The sequence below is a fragment of the Parus major genome, chromosome 1, assembly GCF_001522545.3.
Source record: "Parus major isolate Abel chromosome 1, Parus_major1.1, whole genome shotgun sequence".
NCBI classification, from domain to species: Eukaryota; Metazoa; Chordata; class Aves; order Passeriformes; family Paridae; genus Parus; species Parus major.
The window spans coordinates 65,297,951-65,314,518 of NC_031768.1; the positions used below are offsets into that span (position 1 = coordinate 65,297,951).

Sequence of the window (16,568 nt, forward strand, 5' to 3'; positions counted from 1 at the left end):
CCTCTTTGACTCTCTGTGACTTTGTAACTTTTTATTCAATAAGCTTTTTGGGTGAGAAATGTGCTGGATGTCTCTCAGCCCAGGAGAGAAACCACAATAATGCCCCGGACTCTGAAAGTATGTCTTTACTAAGACCAATTAGATCAATCCAGGCCAAACACTGGATAAAAAAATAAAGAAAAACAGTCACAAAATATCCCAGGAAGTTTCTGAAGGGTTAGGAAAGAAAAACAAAACAATATACGGTTTTGGCCTGACAAACTAGAGCACCATAGGGTGCTAGATTAGGTGAGACAGTCAGGGAGTTTTAGCTTAATATCTTTTATTATTGAGGGAGGGAGTGACTTTACGTATATTTAAGCAGATTTAAAGACAAGTCTCTAAAGCTTTTCCAACAATCAGAGAAAGATAATATCTTGGGTTTATTTTTAAAGACATCTTTTAAAGGATGCCCTGGTACCTAGTTTTCTTTGTTGTTTATAAAAAGCAATATCCAAAAAACCTATTTTCTTATACATTCCCTTATGTGTAAGTTACCTAAATTTAAATACCTTCAGATTTTACATATACATTTGCCATTCTCATGTAGTAGGTTTCAAAAATAAATTCTGAATTTAATACAAGGATTTTTATTTATTCAACAAGAAATGTTTAAGTTTCTCAGGGGAGAGTATCTATTACGACAGGATGATGTGATGTGGTTTAAACTTTAAATAAATGCTTATTTCCTGTAAGCATAAAAAAATATCCTTTAAATGGAAATCTGTATTTTATAGAGGGGTAATATATGCCATTCTTTTCAATTTTCACACAAAATTACATACTGTAAGCAGTATATTCACTGTGTGTAAAAGATCTTGGTATTCTTCTGTTTCACATTAAAAATAATCAAAAACCAAATTGGTTCAAGGCTAAGAAACATAGAAAGCATAGAAAATACTAATTAGCTATCTTAACCAAAAGATAGCAGTAAACAAAAAAAATTAAAAAAAATTGTCAGATGAAAAGTGTTGGATTTTGTAGCAATTATCATTTAAAATATAGGGATGAACTTATCAAAGTGGATCATTTTGACCTTTTAAAGTAGCACTATATAGGAGACAGAAAAATATTTCTGGACACAAAAATAATAGTTCAGCAATATAGCCAAATTAAATCCATTTGCTATAGTAGTTCTGTACTCCTGTCCATCTTCCTGTCTCTGTTACATCATTATTGAATGCTGGTTGCATTATTTGAAAGCATGGATTGCTATAATGCTATTCTGCACCAGTATGATGGATTTAGTTTTCATTTTAGTCTCAAAACTATGTTGGCTATAAATACATTTCTGCTCTCCTATGAGGCTCACACTGTAAGTGGTAGATTTTCTAGAGAAATCAGTCATGCATATCTTAAGAGAACACAGTAAATCCTTTGAAGCAGAATAACCTTTTGGCTGCATTCCTTTAAATAGACCTTTTCATTATAGGGACACATTTTACAAGCCTTTTGAGTGAAACCTATTCAGTTCTCAAAGTTATCTTTGCTTCCAGTGCCATGATTAGATACTTGGCTGCATTTGGTATGTCATCTTACTGGTCACCTGCCTTTTCCCGTTTTGTTTTTTTCAAAATAGTCGTGGGATAGGATTTAAGGGGACAGCCCTGCTTCAGAAGCAGCTAACCATGTGTCAAAGTGCTCTTGCTGAATCAAGGCCATCCTGTGAATTTATAATTTTTCAATGATTTCAGGGACTGCAGTCTAAGATCCCATAATCAAGGAGACAGCAAAACCCAGGCCTGTGCTTGAAACTGAAAGTCAAACTAGGGCTACCCTTACTTGGGTTGAAGTTTCATCTCATAAATATGCCAGAAAAGCAGAAGAAATAAGGTGGCTAGAAGTTACAGCCATCTTAATAAGAATCGCATTCTCAATAAATGGCAGAATGATCAAAAAATAATGCCCATCAGGTAAATATTGCTTTTTCACATTCATGGACACCTTATCTAGACGTGGATAAAATTAGCAGAGTATTGAATTCACTAGACCTTGGTTAACAGGAAGAGACATTGTGGTCAGGCTAAACAGGTCTTTCCGTCAGAGCTCTTCAGCGTTCTCCCTAAGAACATCCATTGAGCGGCATGATGTGTCAAGGAGCTGGGCTAGCTCCCTTCGGTGTTTGTTTTTCTCTCTTGTCTGACAACTTCATCACAATCCATCTTTGTTAGCTGATTGCACTGACTTGAACACGGGTGAGTGTGTATCAGCCTTCATTAGGTCAAATCAAAGACAAGTGTACATCTCTGCCTTGCCTGTAGAAACAGATTTATACTTTGAGAAGGGTGGGGGGAAGGTCACTTGGTATTTGGCTTGAAATTTGATCCTGTTAAAGGATGAAATTAATAACATCCAGAAGTAGAACATATGGCATCGATATATATGGCACTGTATCTGCTTGATGATGTCACGCTACCTCTTAAGGTTTGGGAAATGCACTTTTTAAAGCATTTAGCTATGTTGTGGGCTCAACCTTTCAGACCTGACTGAGACAGAGCAGGCTTAATTTGGTCTGTACATTTATTATCCCTGGTATTTGCAGGCCACATAAAACCTCATGGTTTTCATTATCTTTGCATTTCACACACAGCCTAATTTCATTTATTCTCATTTTATGCCCCTGCCAGACCACCGCTCTTGATAAGGAGAGGCAGGTTTTCCGACGAAGACGCAACCAGGATGTGAGGGGACGTTATAAGGCTCAGCAAGCTCCACCCGAACTCAACTCCGAATCGGAAGACTATTCACCAAGTTCATCCGAGACTGTTCGCTCACCTAACTCACCCTTTTAATAAAACACTTTTTCTCAAAAGTCTTGGCTTTAACCCTTTGAGACCCTGAAACTACTTCAGGCCTGTGTGGAGTGAATACAGCTGATCTATCCAGCAGTAAACGCTGGGATGGTGGAACACAAAAGGGTGCTCACAGAATCTTTGTAAGAATAATTTCCTAATTGATTGAAATACTTGTTCTCTGTTTAGATTGCGACTTGCTGCTAACAAGATCCTCAAAGGGTTAAGGCTATTTTGCTTTTTTATTTAAAGATAGAAGCAGTGAATGTTTTCATCAGTGGAGCTAGGAACTGCAGTATGTAATTTTAGCACATGTTAACCCTCTGAGTAAATGATCACCTTGAATCTTGACAACCCATATTAGGGTCTTATTCTGGCTTTTTTGCTTTTATACGCACATATCTTTTATAGTATCCTGAAGTTCCTTGCCTATTTCTGGCCAAAAATATATCAAATGTACTACTGCTTAGGAATTATAAATACAGGCTTAAAACTGAAAATAAAATTAAACAAATGGTATCTTCTGCAGCAGCTCATTCCAAACCTGCATCGTACTTCCACACAGAGTGACTGGTATTGGAGGATATGATGCAGGGTTAAATGGGAAATTCATTTAGGGAATTCTCATGGTTTACAGAAGATAACATGATGATGGCTACAAAAGATTGCTTCCATATAGTTTGCTGCTAATGATAATGTCGTGTTTTGGGAAATTGCTTGAGGACATGTTCTGTCATGTAATAGTATGTAATGATCCAGTTGAGAAATTTCATCACATTCAGGAATGTACAGGCATCCTCTTGGCATGACCTGGTTATTCCAGCAGAGCCATTTAAAAAGATTAACGCTAATGAGCATTACCCTTTAAATAGCTAGAGTACTTCTAAATCGGGGAAAAGACAAGTCATTTAATATATATGTAAAGCCTAAATTGAATTAGCAAAAGTTTTGTCTTTAGAATGGAGAAACTAAAAATGATTCACCAGTTTTATTTGTAATATTGAATAAAATGGGCATTTACACAGAGTATATATATATTACTGGTTTGTTAAAACCTCAAGACAACATTATAGCTTTTTATTTGACCGTTATCATAAAGTTGGCTTCCACAGAAATAATATAGTCTGTAGACTTTTGCTTCAGATGTGATGATTAAAAAAAAGAAAAAAGGCTCAGAATTTCACTTGAATGAAAGAAGAAACTTTCAAAATCATGTTCTAAAATAAAAAACATTGTGAAATTTATAGTTTCTTTTATTGATCATATAAAAATGGAATTTTCTCCTCCAAAGCTAAAGTTTTCTCACAGTGTTTTTTAAAAGTCACGTGTGGTTTCCTCTTCCTCTCTCTCTCTCTCTCTCTCTCTTTTTGTCTCACTCTTTATCTTCCTCCAACTTTGCCCTTTGTCTCTTTCTTTCTTCCTTCCTTTTCCTTTCCTATTACACAGCCAGAAGTATCAATATACTACCCAAAATGACATGCAGATTTTCTCAGCTTTCTGGGAAGTATAAATAAATTTTTCAGGAACAGGGCAAGTTGCCCACAGAATCGTTCCCATTCTGAGTGGTGTTTGTTCATTCAGCTGTCCGTATGAGCAGTTGTGGCAGCCAATGTATACCTTCAGCTGGTGGGGGCTAGTGTAAAGCTCTTCTGCACTTCTAGGTGGAAGTATCAGTTGAACTATAGTTCAAGAAACATTGGAATTCTGTTTCTTCATCCTACAAAGTACATCTTTCATTGCCTCAGACATGAAAATTTATATATTGAAAGCTCTGAAGACTTTAAACACAGGAATTTAATCGTGTGGATCTTCACACAAGTGGTATAAGTATTTCTTACAGATTTTTTTTTTTTAATTCATCCAATATTGATAATCTAGAAGTGAGATATTTAGTCGAAATTGGTTCTCCAGGCTTCCTGGGTAATACAGAGAGATAAGCATTCCAGGTTTGATTCATCTTACCTGACATGGGCACACATTTTAGCCAGGACTCATGTTTTGATTAACCTATTGGTTTCACTCCATTGACTGTAGAAGGAACTGCTGGTGGAAACTGACATCAGACACCAACTTCAGATTATGAGTTTACTAGAAAGTCATCAAAGCCATCAGGAGACTGATCTCTGAATGTATGTCTGTGAGCAGAAGGCCCGTTTATGGCCTCAGTTACTCTGTCTGGAACCTGAGTAACAACGTTTTAAAGCAAGTGAAGCAAATAAGAGAACTCCATTGGGGCAGGAGGTGAAGGGACAAAGGAACTGCCATGTAAAAGTTCTCGGATTTTAGGCTTTGGGAAAGGGTTGTATCTGTGTGTCAGATCCTTGACTATAACCATCCAACCCTCAACTTGTTGTGGAGAGAAGATGCTCAGTAGATAGGGAGCAACCACTGCCATCTTAATGGTTGTACATCTGTAACTTTTGGATGGGACAAGGATTATTTTTCCATAGGATCAAAACCTCAGTCAAGATAAAGCCTTCCTTGCCGCTTACCTACCCTAATTTACAGTAGGTCAGAATCTGGCACAAGTTTGACCAGCACTGACCTTCCCACATTTTATCACAGCCTTCCTTTTAGAAGAGATACAGCTCTGCCATGTAAATGCAAGACATACATGTGGTAATAAAAAAGTGTCCATTGATACCACATGCTCCTTGACTCTTGTGAAAATTTGGCAGTCTTAAAGCAAAGGCCAGTGTTCATTCTTCTTAATTAGAGAGGGAGTCAGGAGGAAAAAATATGTTTCACCCTTATGCATGAGAAATATTATTCAAAAACCCATCTGGGATTTTTCTATCACCTTTTCTTTGCTTTGGAATACAGGGTTATCATTAAAATAAGATGTTTGGCTCCTTCATCTTAGACCATCTTGTATTACTTAAAATGTATGTAAAAATAATCCTAGATCCTGAAAATCCTACTCATCCCCAGCATCTTATGTTTCTGATCTTTGGTTCATGTTTTATGAACATAACTATAAAAATATTTCTTTAAGTTATTTTTAGGTTTGTGAGAGACTGGGTTTCAAATTGCTGATATCCTATTTTAGGTTTCAAGGGAAGGTATCTGAATATTTGAACTGTTTCAAAAGAGTTTGTGGTGATGATTTAAAATATATCCATATATCCATCGATATATATTTTAATATATCCATATATATGTATATATATTTATGGTTTCATGGAAGTTACAATGGTTTAGGCTTGTTTGGCAGTGACTGCCAATTTTTTTTAACCTAACCTCTGAGTTCTTGGGGGTAAGTGAAGACAGAATCTGTGGCCCTATAAATATTGAAACACTAACAAAAAAAAAAGAAATCAAACATAATAGACTATTTCTAATGTGATGATCTGGGAGAGCACATAGCACACCATGGTCATTTTACTGTAATACAGACCAGTTCTTCTGACTTTTTTCTTCATTTCCCTTTTGAATCATTGGCTGGTATTGCTGCTAAATGTGAACAACAATTGCTTTAGTTAGCAGAGATGGATGGCAGTTGTGGTAGGCACCATCTATCACCAAGGAGATGGAGACAAGCACTTCCGAAGGGTGACTCAGGTCATTAATGTTTGGTCTCTGGAGATGTCTGACAGCCTGATCTTTGTATTAGCAGGAAAGTAGAAAAGGGTCACTTCCAGCTTAATTCCTCTCAATTAAATATAAGCAGGGATAATGTGGACTCTAACCTAAGTGCGATATTCTAGTGAGCTTACATGCAGTAAGCAAACTTTGATGTGAAAATGTAGTACTTGATAGCACAGGATTAGCTATAAGGTAGTGAGCTGGGAATTGTCTCATCTAGATGTATCTGTCTAAGAGTTAAGCATCTAATATAGGGCAATAATCTAAGCTTCCCATACAGGTGCTACAGACTGGCTTCTCTAACAGATAATTAAAATTCTAGGATGGATTAATCACTCATGAGATGAGGAGCCCAAATCTATTTAAAACATGATTTATTAAGTCATGACATATAAATTAGTTTTTCTGTAAGTTAAAATTTTCATAGCATTAATGTACAAAAAATCCAGAATACTATGGTTCTACTCAGAGGGTTAACAGAAAAGCACTAGGCATGCTGATTACATTGGTGTATCCAAACTGCTTTGCTTTTTTAGCCAGTGTTTGCTGATTTTTTCAGAAAATTCTTGAAAAAATTCAAGTTTGAGATAATTTAAGTGTTGTTGTTTAAGGAATTTCTATAACCAAATTAATCTTATTTTTAGCTCAAGTTATCACAGGAATAATATGTATCATTGATGCAGTGTAAGTCTGTAGTTACCAATTTTATTAATTCCACAAGTGATTCCAGAAATCTCTCTTTTTTTAAGTACTTATTATAGAGCTTACAATGGTGGCATAGGTGACTGAGACTGTCTTTCTTATTGGTAAACAAACAATATTGTAATTTCAAGAAAGTCCTAAGAATCAGCTTTTCAGTTTGGTAGTGTACTAGTTAGGGGAAAGCTATCTCATTACATGCATTGTGTAAATCATCTTTGTAGATGAAGATTGTTCATATTAATGAACACATTCTTTTTTCCTTGACATTGTAGCAAAAACTGTTTACTTGTTAATGAACAACCAATACATTAATTTGCTTCAGACTGTTAGAGGGGAAAGTGAGATTCCAGTCATTGACAATGTTATTGCTTTACAGTAGCCCTCATCTAATTTAAATGTGGTGCATACTACAATAAGCAAAGCCAAACCTATGAATAAACTCCTGAAAAAGCCTGGTGGGTCTTTATTCAGTTGGGTGCTCGCATACAGTAGCATGTGACAGCAGGAAGGCTTTCAAGAATTGTTGAAATGAAAGCGATATATCCACAAATAAGAGCTAAATTGCAATCCTTTCCCTATGGGGCATATATGTTTGAAAAGAAAAAATAAAGAAAAGAAAAGAAAAAATTGGCTCAGAGGTTTGCAGTGGTACTATATTACCACAGGGCAAGTACATTAAATCATTGTTATTTGCTAGCCTGGGGTATATGTTGGAAAATGGCATCTTTTTTATTTAGTTTAGATTGTGGGCAGGGAGAGCTTTCCTCATATTATTGCAGTGCCTGCTAGTGCTGCCATGGTTAAGGCTGTGTTAGTATTTCCATTATAAACTCTTAGTCTCAAAGGTTTTTAGTTTGATTGTAAAAATTTGCTTCAGGCAGAAACTTGGCATACGATTTTTCAGCTCAGAGCAGTTCTTTTCCTAAAATATGAGAGAAATCAGCTTTACCTCTTCAACATTTATTTTCTAAGTGTACACAAACATTTGTGGACACAAAGGCCGTTTTTATGCAGCTCATTTCAGATGTGTCATGTTTTCAAGCATATCTCACAGGTCTTAACTACAAAGGCGACAGCTAAGGACTTTTGGGCATTTTGAAAACTGGGAAGAAAACTCAATGATCAAGAGCAAAAATGTTCCACATGTGGGAGAGTTTTATTTTGACGTGACAAGCATTTAAAGTTTGCACGGTAACGGGTATGTATACGCCCTGCTGAGTGCTCATGTAATTCCTAAACCCATTAGTTTAAGTCATTTCATGTAGAAAATGCTAAATGTGAATGTGCTGAATTTCCCTGTAAGACAGGGAAAAGAAGCAGTTTTGTCTTGTGTTTTATAGTAGCACCATGGACAAAGTTGGCAGTGCACCAGCGAAAGGGGTCCAGGAAGAGAAGGATGAAAAGGACATGTTTTCTCTTAAGGGGAAAAAAATTGTCTGAATAAGACAGAGTTGAAAGCTCACACTGAATAAGATAGGTATCAAAAGCAATTTAAAAAGCATAAGTATGGAACCATTTGAAAACTATAAAAGTGCAAGGGAGCCACTCAGTGTAGTGAATCCATGCGTGGAACCAATCACCTACTAATCTGGAGCAAATTTACAGCTACAAACAGGCATAATTAATACACAAATCAAACACACCCAGCGGCAGATGGAATTGAAATCCTAGCCCTTTTAGCAAACATAATGCAGACCTTTCCCTCGTATATTCACTAAATGAGACCGTGTGTAGCTGTTTGAAGTAGTGTTGCACACAGGCTAGTGGGGAAATTAGGTGTTTAAAAAATGACTGCAAATTAATTGTTTTTAATAGCAATTCTACCTCACTGGGTCCTTTTGGGAAATGACAGCTTTTAAAAAGCGATGTCTATGCATTTTATATTTATGTGCATATATAGTTGGATAGTCCATGCCAAACGGCTTCAGTAAGAATTGAGTTGCTATACTGGGGCTTCATGTTGCCTGAAGTTTTCTGCAACAGGGGCCAGAGGAAGGGGCAAAGTGTCCATTAAATAAAGAATTCGTGGATTGATCCACCTGTAATGGAGATGTCTTCCTAATCTTTGATCTCTTGGGTGATAATCTTTATCAACTTGGGTGATAAACCACAGTGCTCAGTCATGTCCAGAAGTATTCTTCCTACCTAAGTGGGTGGGGAGGGGACACTGGGTAGAGCTTGGCACCCGTTTTCTTGGCACCTGCCTACAGCTGCCTACAGTGCTGCACATTTTGTCAAGCCATGTGTAAATATCAGGTTGAGAAACTAAATGTTTGCACCAAGTGATAGAGCCAGAGAAACACATAGGTAGTGCTTAGCCATGACAAGGGTAGACTGACATTTGGAAGATGGATCCTGACCAACTGATCAGTCAGATTTTTGAGAATTTTTCCAGTAGAACCATTGGAACCGAGAAACTCCAAATGATTGTTAGGTGCTACTTGATCTGTTCATGAAAAACTTTCTTCTTGAGGTGTTTCTGATACGTCCCCATATATGTTTCCGATATAGGAAGACTCTGGACTCAAAAAGCCAGAAGGCAGTTTTATTTCTATGTGTCTAAGAGATTTTAATGCTAGTGATGAGTTATTCATACACATATAATTTTAGGTGTCTTGAAAAAAAAAAAAAAAGCAGTGATGAAAAAGAAGCTTAGTTTACTTTTTGAGAGTTACTCTCAGGAAGAGCTGACATTACTGCCACAACTGTTACTGCTGCTATTACTGTTACTATTCCACTACTACCACCTTTGCCCTTCGGAGGTAATGGCTTTATTTGACCATCTCCATTAGATGCCTGCAATGTTTCAAACCTGCCAGTAAGACCAGCAAGGTCTTATATGAATAAGAACATCCATAGATTTGTTTTCTTTTCAAACAGAATGCCCACAGCTGTCGAAGCTGGGTTCCATCATATGGTGAGAGTTTGAGAGTTGGAAAGAGAGGTATTGGTAAGTTGAATTACAGGATTATTTGTAAAGTGTAAAATGTCCAAGGGAATTCCTGGTGCTGTATCTTGCAAAATGAAGTGATAGACATTTTTTTTTTCTTCAGAAACTTTAAGCACGTAGGAAAATGCAAATAAACCCTTGAGATATGAACTTCTGATAATTTGGTGTTTATCATTAATCTTAACAAGGTGTAATCTTTGTGACATTGCTTCAAGATAAAAGGGAGATAGAATTTAAGGTGTGTAAGGTTAGATCTTGGCAACTTTTGCCATTGCAGTTAAGGGGTGGGAGGAATCAAATTGACTGCTGATTGACTGATGATACTAAAACAAGCAGTTCCGAAGAGGCATTTCCAGAGAGTCGGTGTGAAAAAAAGAGGGAGGAGGAGGACTCTTGAGTATATCCCAAAGGCCAGTTTATCACTTGCCATGTGTGCTGATCTTTGGTGTCTTATCTGAGGGGAAAAAAACAATTGCTTGCATTGGTCCAAGGTTAAAGACATATCCACTATAACTTATTTTTTGTTTTATTAAGGAATTAATAATAAGATTTTATATTCTGCCTGAAAGGAAATTGTTAAAGGATTACTGGAGTGTGAAATTAAATAGCACTTCTCTCATGCCTGCTAAAAAGCCATCTAAGGAAGTGGTGGCCTTCAAACAAGTTTCAAAGTTATTTAAATTTAGAAAAAATTTAATAGTTTTTGAAACCTCAGAAATTGCTATGTATTTGATTGGCATAAAGGAATCTTTAATTTTCAAGGTACTAATTAAATAACTTCTATATGTTACACATTCCTGCAAAAATAAGGAGAAAAGACAACTTTTTAAAATGTGTGTGAACAGAAATTACATCTGATATTATCACCTTAATTTATGAGCTAAATTTTTAAGTTGCTGCATACTCTTTGTAAAATATTTGCTCTAATTAGGTGATAAAAGAATAGAAATGGAAAAACCACTTAATACTTCAGCTCTGTCCTCAGCTTCTGAGTTCATGTTTCTTGAGCAGAGAATCATTACAATATATTTCAACTCAGTCATCACAAGCAAGCACCAAGGTGTTAGATCCAACTGCATTCCTGAGAATCTGTGCACAAGTTTTAAAAATTAGCCACATCCTAGCTTTCCCACATAAACCTCTGTACCACAGTGAGACTTGATGAACATGATTATAAAAAAAGTGTGTAACTATTCAGAAAATTCTCACTTCATGTGTTAGTATCCCAGCACAGGGGATGAGTTTGGATAGAGGTGTGGAAATCAAGTACAGTCCAGCTGTTATATCTAGTGCCCTTCAACACTATACATACCAACTCTCATGAGAAATGTGAATGCTATTTTACAGTGGAAGCCTGCTAAATCCCACTAATGATTGGAAGTTTGATTGTAAATGGCCGGATTTTAGGAATTGGAAGGTGAATTAAGAAATACAATAAAGGATCAGAGGATAATGCATTGCATAGTGTATTCTTTCATTTGTTCTGATTTAATTTTAATTTTGTACTTGTTTCATTATCAGCAAGTGTGCTAGAGTATAAAAATTACAAGTAATATGAGATCCCACCAGGGCTCTCTGATTATTTTTGATGAAAGGCAGGAAAAGTGCTATTTTATCTATGTTGATAAAAGCATATATTTAACCCTACTTTCATTTACAAGGTAATTGTTGCAATTTAAGCACTGGTTCATGGAATGATTCTTGATGCAGGACATAGCTGCAGAACTAGAGTCTGTTGGATGTTTGTCTGCCTAGAATATTTTATTTTTTTCCACAGGGATTATTAATTGGCAACAGGGTTATAGATATGTGGTACTTTCCCTTTTGGATTTTGTCATCCCAAGGAGTTTGTCCTCCATCTTACTGTCAACACAAGATTTTGGCATGCCAAAATGAAGGCTAATGATTTGTGAACACCATAATCTTCTGTGAACCTTCACTGTCAACCCTTTTCTCCTCTGCTCCCTTCCACACACCTCCAGCCTCTCCAGGCCACTTGTTTCTTTCTCCTCTCCTACTTCTCTTGTGTGGTCCAAATATTGTACATCTGTGTGTAAAACAGAGCAGGGAAACTGCTCCAGGGGAATAAAAAAGCTTTGCCCTGCATTAATTACCTGGTTCTGTTCATTGTTTCCATGCACCAGCATGCAAGGAAATGGGGTATAAAGAAACTGACTGCTGCAGTGGGAAGATGGGACTGCTTTCAAGAGCAGTGGTGGCTTAAATAGTGAATGACAGTAAGGGGTAAGGGCTGAAAAGTGTGTGTTGTGTCTTTTGGGATTAAGTTCTACACTGTTGTTCTTTATATTTGGACTTTCAAATAATTTTTGTTTGGAATAAACTGAAAGAGTGGGGTGCTGTGAAGAAATATTACAATTACAAAAGAAGAAAGACTTGGAAGAAGCTGGAGCACAGCATGTTTAAGTATTGCATACACTCCGTGAAAAGGGGAATATGTGGAGAGGAGGCATTATGTGTTATCTTCACATTACAGGTTTTTAGGTTTAAATTTAGGTTCTTTAGGTTTTTGCAATGCTTTCTACAGGACAATAATGGAAAACATGCAGAGACTCTATCCTGCAGTCACTTGTCCTCATGTGGTAGATGACCTACAGCTTTTTTATTTGTTGCCACCTAACCTTCAAGATGGGAAAATGCAGTTGCTGAAAACCCTAAGCCTTAATGCTGCCCTGATTGTAGCTTCTCGATCTGCCCCAAAGCTGCACTGGCTGGGCAATGTTTTCCACTTATGGTGTAGGTAGAAATATAAACTCTGGCCTGCTGTGTACCAGCATTTGCACTGCTGGTCTCTGCCAGAAAACAGCAGCAGTCATGAGGTTCCTCTGCCCTGCACAGTCAGCAGCAGCTTCTGCCTGAAATATCATTTACCATTTGCTAAATGAAGGCCAGTGAAATCCTGTTTTTGAAGGATACTTGAATCCAAGATGATCTTAAAAGACATGTTTCTGCAGAGGGACTAAGGAGTGCTGCTATTGGTGCTGGTTTGTTGCCTGTGTACTGGCTGTGAGCAGCTGCCAGGCAGCAAATGGGGCAGCAGTCATCAGGAGGCAAATGGAAACCCTGTGGGCAGCTTGCAAATCAGCAGTACATAGTCATAACCAAGTCTTCCCTGGAAGGCAGTTGGATTTGGGGTTGGGCTTGTGCTTTCATTTTTCTGAAGAGGAAACATGTTCAAAACTCCAGCTTGCCTCCTGTTACTTGTTTCAGTTATGTTCAGGGAAATGGGATTTTGGAAATCAGGGTAAACAGGGGAGGAGATTAGTAGCATAACATCAAAGAGCTATCCAAGTCTTATCATGGTTCTCCTTTCTGGGCAACAGGTAGATAAGGAAGATGGGCTCTCGATTATGTCCAGCTGCTCATTCTGAACTGCAGACAGATGGCATTGAAATCATCTGAATGGAAATCAGTAATTCATTCTTTATTTCCCTTCATGTAACATGGAGCTTGGTATTGCTATTGTACATGCAATTACTATGTATATATACCATAATGTTTCTGGACACTGCCCAGATTGTGACCCTTTTATGTCAGCTCTAGGAGAAATAAAATCCCCGGTAAGAAATTATTAAGTGACATTAGAGTTACAAAGTTAAACTTCTGGCACTGGGACTGTTGTTATCAGAGGTTGCATGTTTTTGATCAAAAGCATGAATTTGCATATATTTGAGCAGATAGTGAAGTTTAAAATATAGCAAGTTTAATTTTGCCATATAGTAAAAAAAAACAACATATCTGGTCTAAGACTTCTCAAATTACTTGCATTGAGGGAAATCAATTAATTCTTTTCTGTTAGATGCCTGAAAAGATAAATTCACTGACCCTGAAAATATATCTCTTTTTATTCTTGCCCACATCCATAATCCTCCTTTCATAATAGATGAAAGTCATAATTAATATGCCACTAGAGAGTTTTCATTATTTCTTCAGAATTACCTCTTAATTTACTGCATAATCCTGATTAAATAATGAATTAGTCATTTCTGGTTTTTCCTTAAGAATACGAAATATCTCATTTTTGAGCAGGCAATGCTAAACTAAACTGCAATTGAGGGAGATATTTTGGCCTAGATCCCTTTTGCTAAAAATTCTTTCAAACTCTTTTCTTAATGCACAGGTAAATACTTGAGGGTTGTGGAGCCCCACAGGCCCTCTCTGCCTGCAGACCTTGCAGCCACAGAGCTGAAAGCAGAGCACAGCAGCTCAGCAAGCTGTCCCCCTGCACTGAGAGCCTCAACACAGACAGAGAAAGTGTGCTACAGACCACAGTCCCACTGCTGTGGCAGAGCAATTGGAGTCTTTACTGAAATGATGGGTTGAGTGGCACTAGAGGTGTCCCATTACATTCCTGCAGTACTGATCCCTTCCACTGACAGAAATAGGAGAAAACCCAGATTATTTTTTTTTCTTTTTCTATAAATTCCATAATTTTCTATGCATCAGTGACAAAAACACAATCCTTCCCTCACTTCTGTGACATAAAACTTTGGTGATTTTCTGCATTCATTTTTTGAGAAGAACTGTGAATGATGATTTTATTGTCACTAAAAAACACCTTTAGTAATTAATTACAGTATTTTCTTTTAATTTGTCTGCAGCAAATGAAAAAGTATCATATTCTTCCCTTTTCCTCTGTCAGGAGAATTTGGTCTTCATTCCCGGCAGTCTTTCCCATTTAACCCAAAAGGCTCTGTTAAGTGGCTAACTCACTGACTGAGGGTATTAATGTGTTCAGTAGCCTAATTTGTGTAAAATATGCACTGGTTGCCATTAGAGTGTCCACCTGTACTCCTTGTAGCAGTTATACTTGGAAGGAGGACTTGCAGGTTCCTCCTTGGCCTCAAGGTAGAAGGTATCATAGTTGCTATAGGTGGAAATTTTCTGAGGCCTTTGGAAAGGTTTAGTGACCAGGCTGTGAGCACAGACTGACAAAAAGTGCCTTGTTCTGCCCAGTGATAAAATCCTGAGAGAGGAACTCAGTCAGTCATTGGAGCTTGAGTGAGATGGATGTAACAATAAAAATAAAAATAAAAATAAAAATATTTTAAAAATAAAAATAAAAATAAAAATATTTTAAAAATAAAAATAAAAATAAAATAAAAATAAAAATAAAATATTTTTTTAAATATTAAAAATATAGATATAGATATAAATAATATAAATTATATATTTAGAAAGCCAAACCACAAATAACCATGTAGCACTGAAATTCCTAGAGACCAGACAAATTCAAAATATTTCTCCAGAAACTATTACAGGAAAAAGGTAAGCGAGAGTGAACTGATACAAAACCATGTGAATTTGCAGTAAAATGGCCATACATTTCAATGTGAACCCACAAAAGGCAGCAAGTTCTCTCATGCAGCTGTTTCCCTGGGTCACCAGGGTTGTGTGCTTACCCCTCCAGTGAGTATGAAGGTAATGGAGATTTAGGCTTGTCAGAAAATTGAACAGGATAGCTAGAAATCAAGTATTAAACTCTTTGCTACTTACTTGTAGTCCAAATGTGGAAGAAAAATCTCCCATAGGACTTTGATTCAGTCTCATGTGTGCTGTCTTTCATGTGTCTTAAATTACACTCCAGTGAGGCTCCTGTGCCCCAGAGCTGTCAACGTACCGCTACCTGCCTGTATCTGTGGAAAATAAATCACTCCTTTGAGTGCCAGAATACTGTTAGTTTAACTCTTACCTCTTTTTCTCCCTTCATGTCCTACTGTCATCCTTGCCCACTCCTCCCTTCGCAAGTTCTGAGTCTGTTGGCTGATTTCAACCAATCTGGAGAGAAGAGGCAGAATTCTCAAAAATAGTTAGGGACATAGAAATCTGGTGAAAATCAGCAACTCAGTAGCTGAGAGAAGCCTAAATTATCTGTTGGCCCTTGTTCCAAAGAGAGGTGGGTGGGAGGCTGCAGTGCTCCTGCCCAAAAGGGCAGCTTGGTGGTTGTACCTGGCTGCCTTTCTGCAAGGGCTTTTCTTTCAGGGCTGTGGTGGCTGAAGGGATGAGTGGAGAGCTGGCTGGATGGAGCAGCAGGCAGTACAATGGCAGTATACAATGGACCTTCAGGAGCCTTTTCCCCACTTGCAGCTGGAGGACTTGACCTCACTATTCTACAACATAACTGAATAAAGCCCTGAGAGAAAGCAACAACTCCCTCATATTTTCCTCATCTTTCTTCTACTTCTTCTTCACCCCTGAGTGTGAAGCACTGCTATTATCCTTCCTCTTTTTTGGCAAGAGAGAAGTGCCCTTGTGCTTTCCTTTCTTCTATCTTGATGCACTGAAATTAGAGGTGAAAATTGCTGCTGCTAGACTTCCCGTCTTAGGTTGAATCGTGTAATTTTTGATCTCTCCAGCACAGAATATGCGGTTCTGAATTTTTTTGACCATGAATGCAGCTCTTGTTGAAAGACTTCTTCACTATTTCCTCATATATTTCAATATGCTCGGTGAGTATTTTTATGATAAAAGCATAATTTGTT

General features: G+C 37.3%; 1 protein-coding gene across 3 annotated transcripts in view; it reads left to right on the plus strand.

The window, feature by feature from the left end:
- Positions 1 to 12,178, plus strand: part of DCLK1 (doublecortin like kinase 1) — a 237,088-nt gene extending 224,910 nt beyond the window's left edge. For 2 of the 3 annotated variants that reach the window (XM_015632177.2, XM_015632186.2), the window contains one exon: positions 2,667 to 12,178. In XM_015632177.2, the coding sequence (XP_015487663.1) occupies positions 2,667 to 2,831 (165 nt within the window). In that variant the 3' untranslated portion in view covers positions 2,832 to 12,178. The remainder of the gene's footprint in view (positions 1 to 2,666) is intronic. The other variant, XM_015632194.3, reaches the window with a different exon arrangement.
- The last annotated feature ends 4,390 nt before the right edge of the window (positions 12,179 to 16,568 follow it).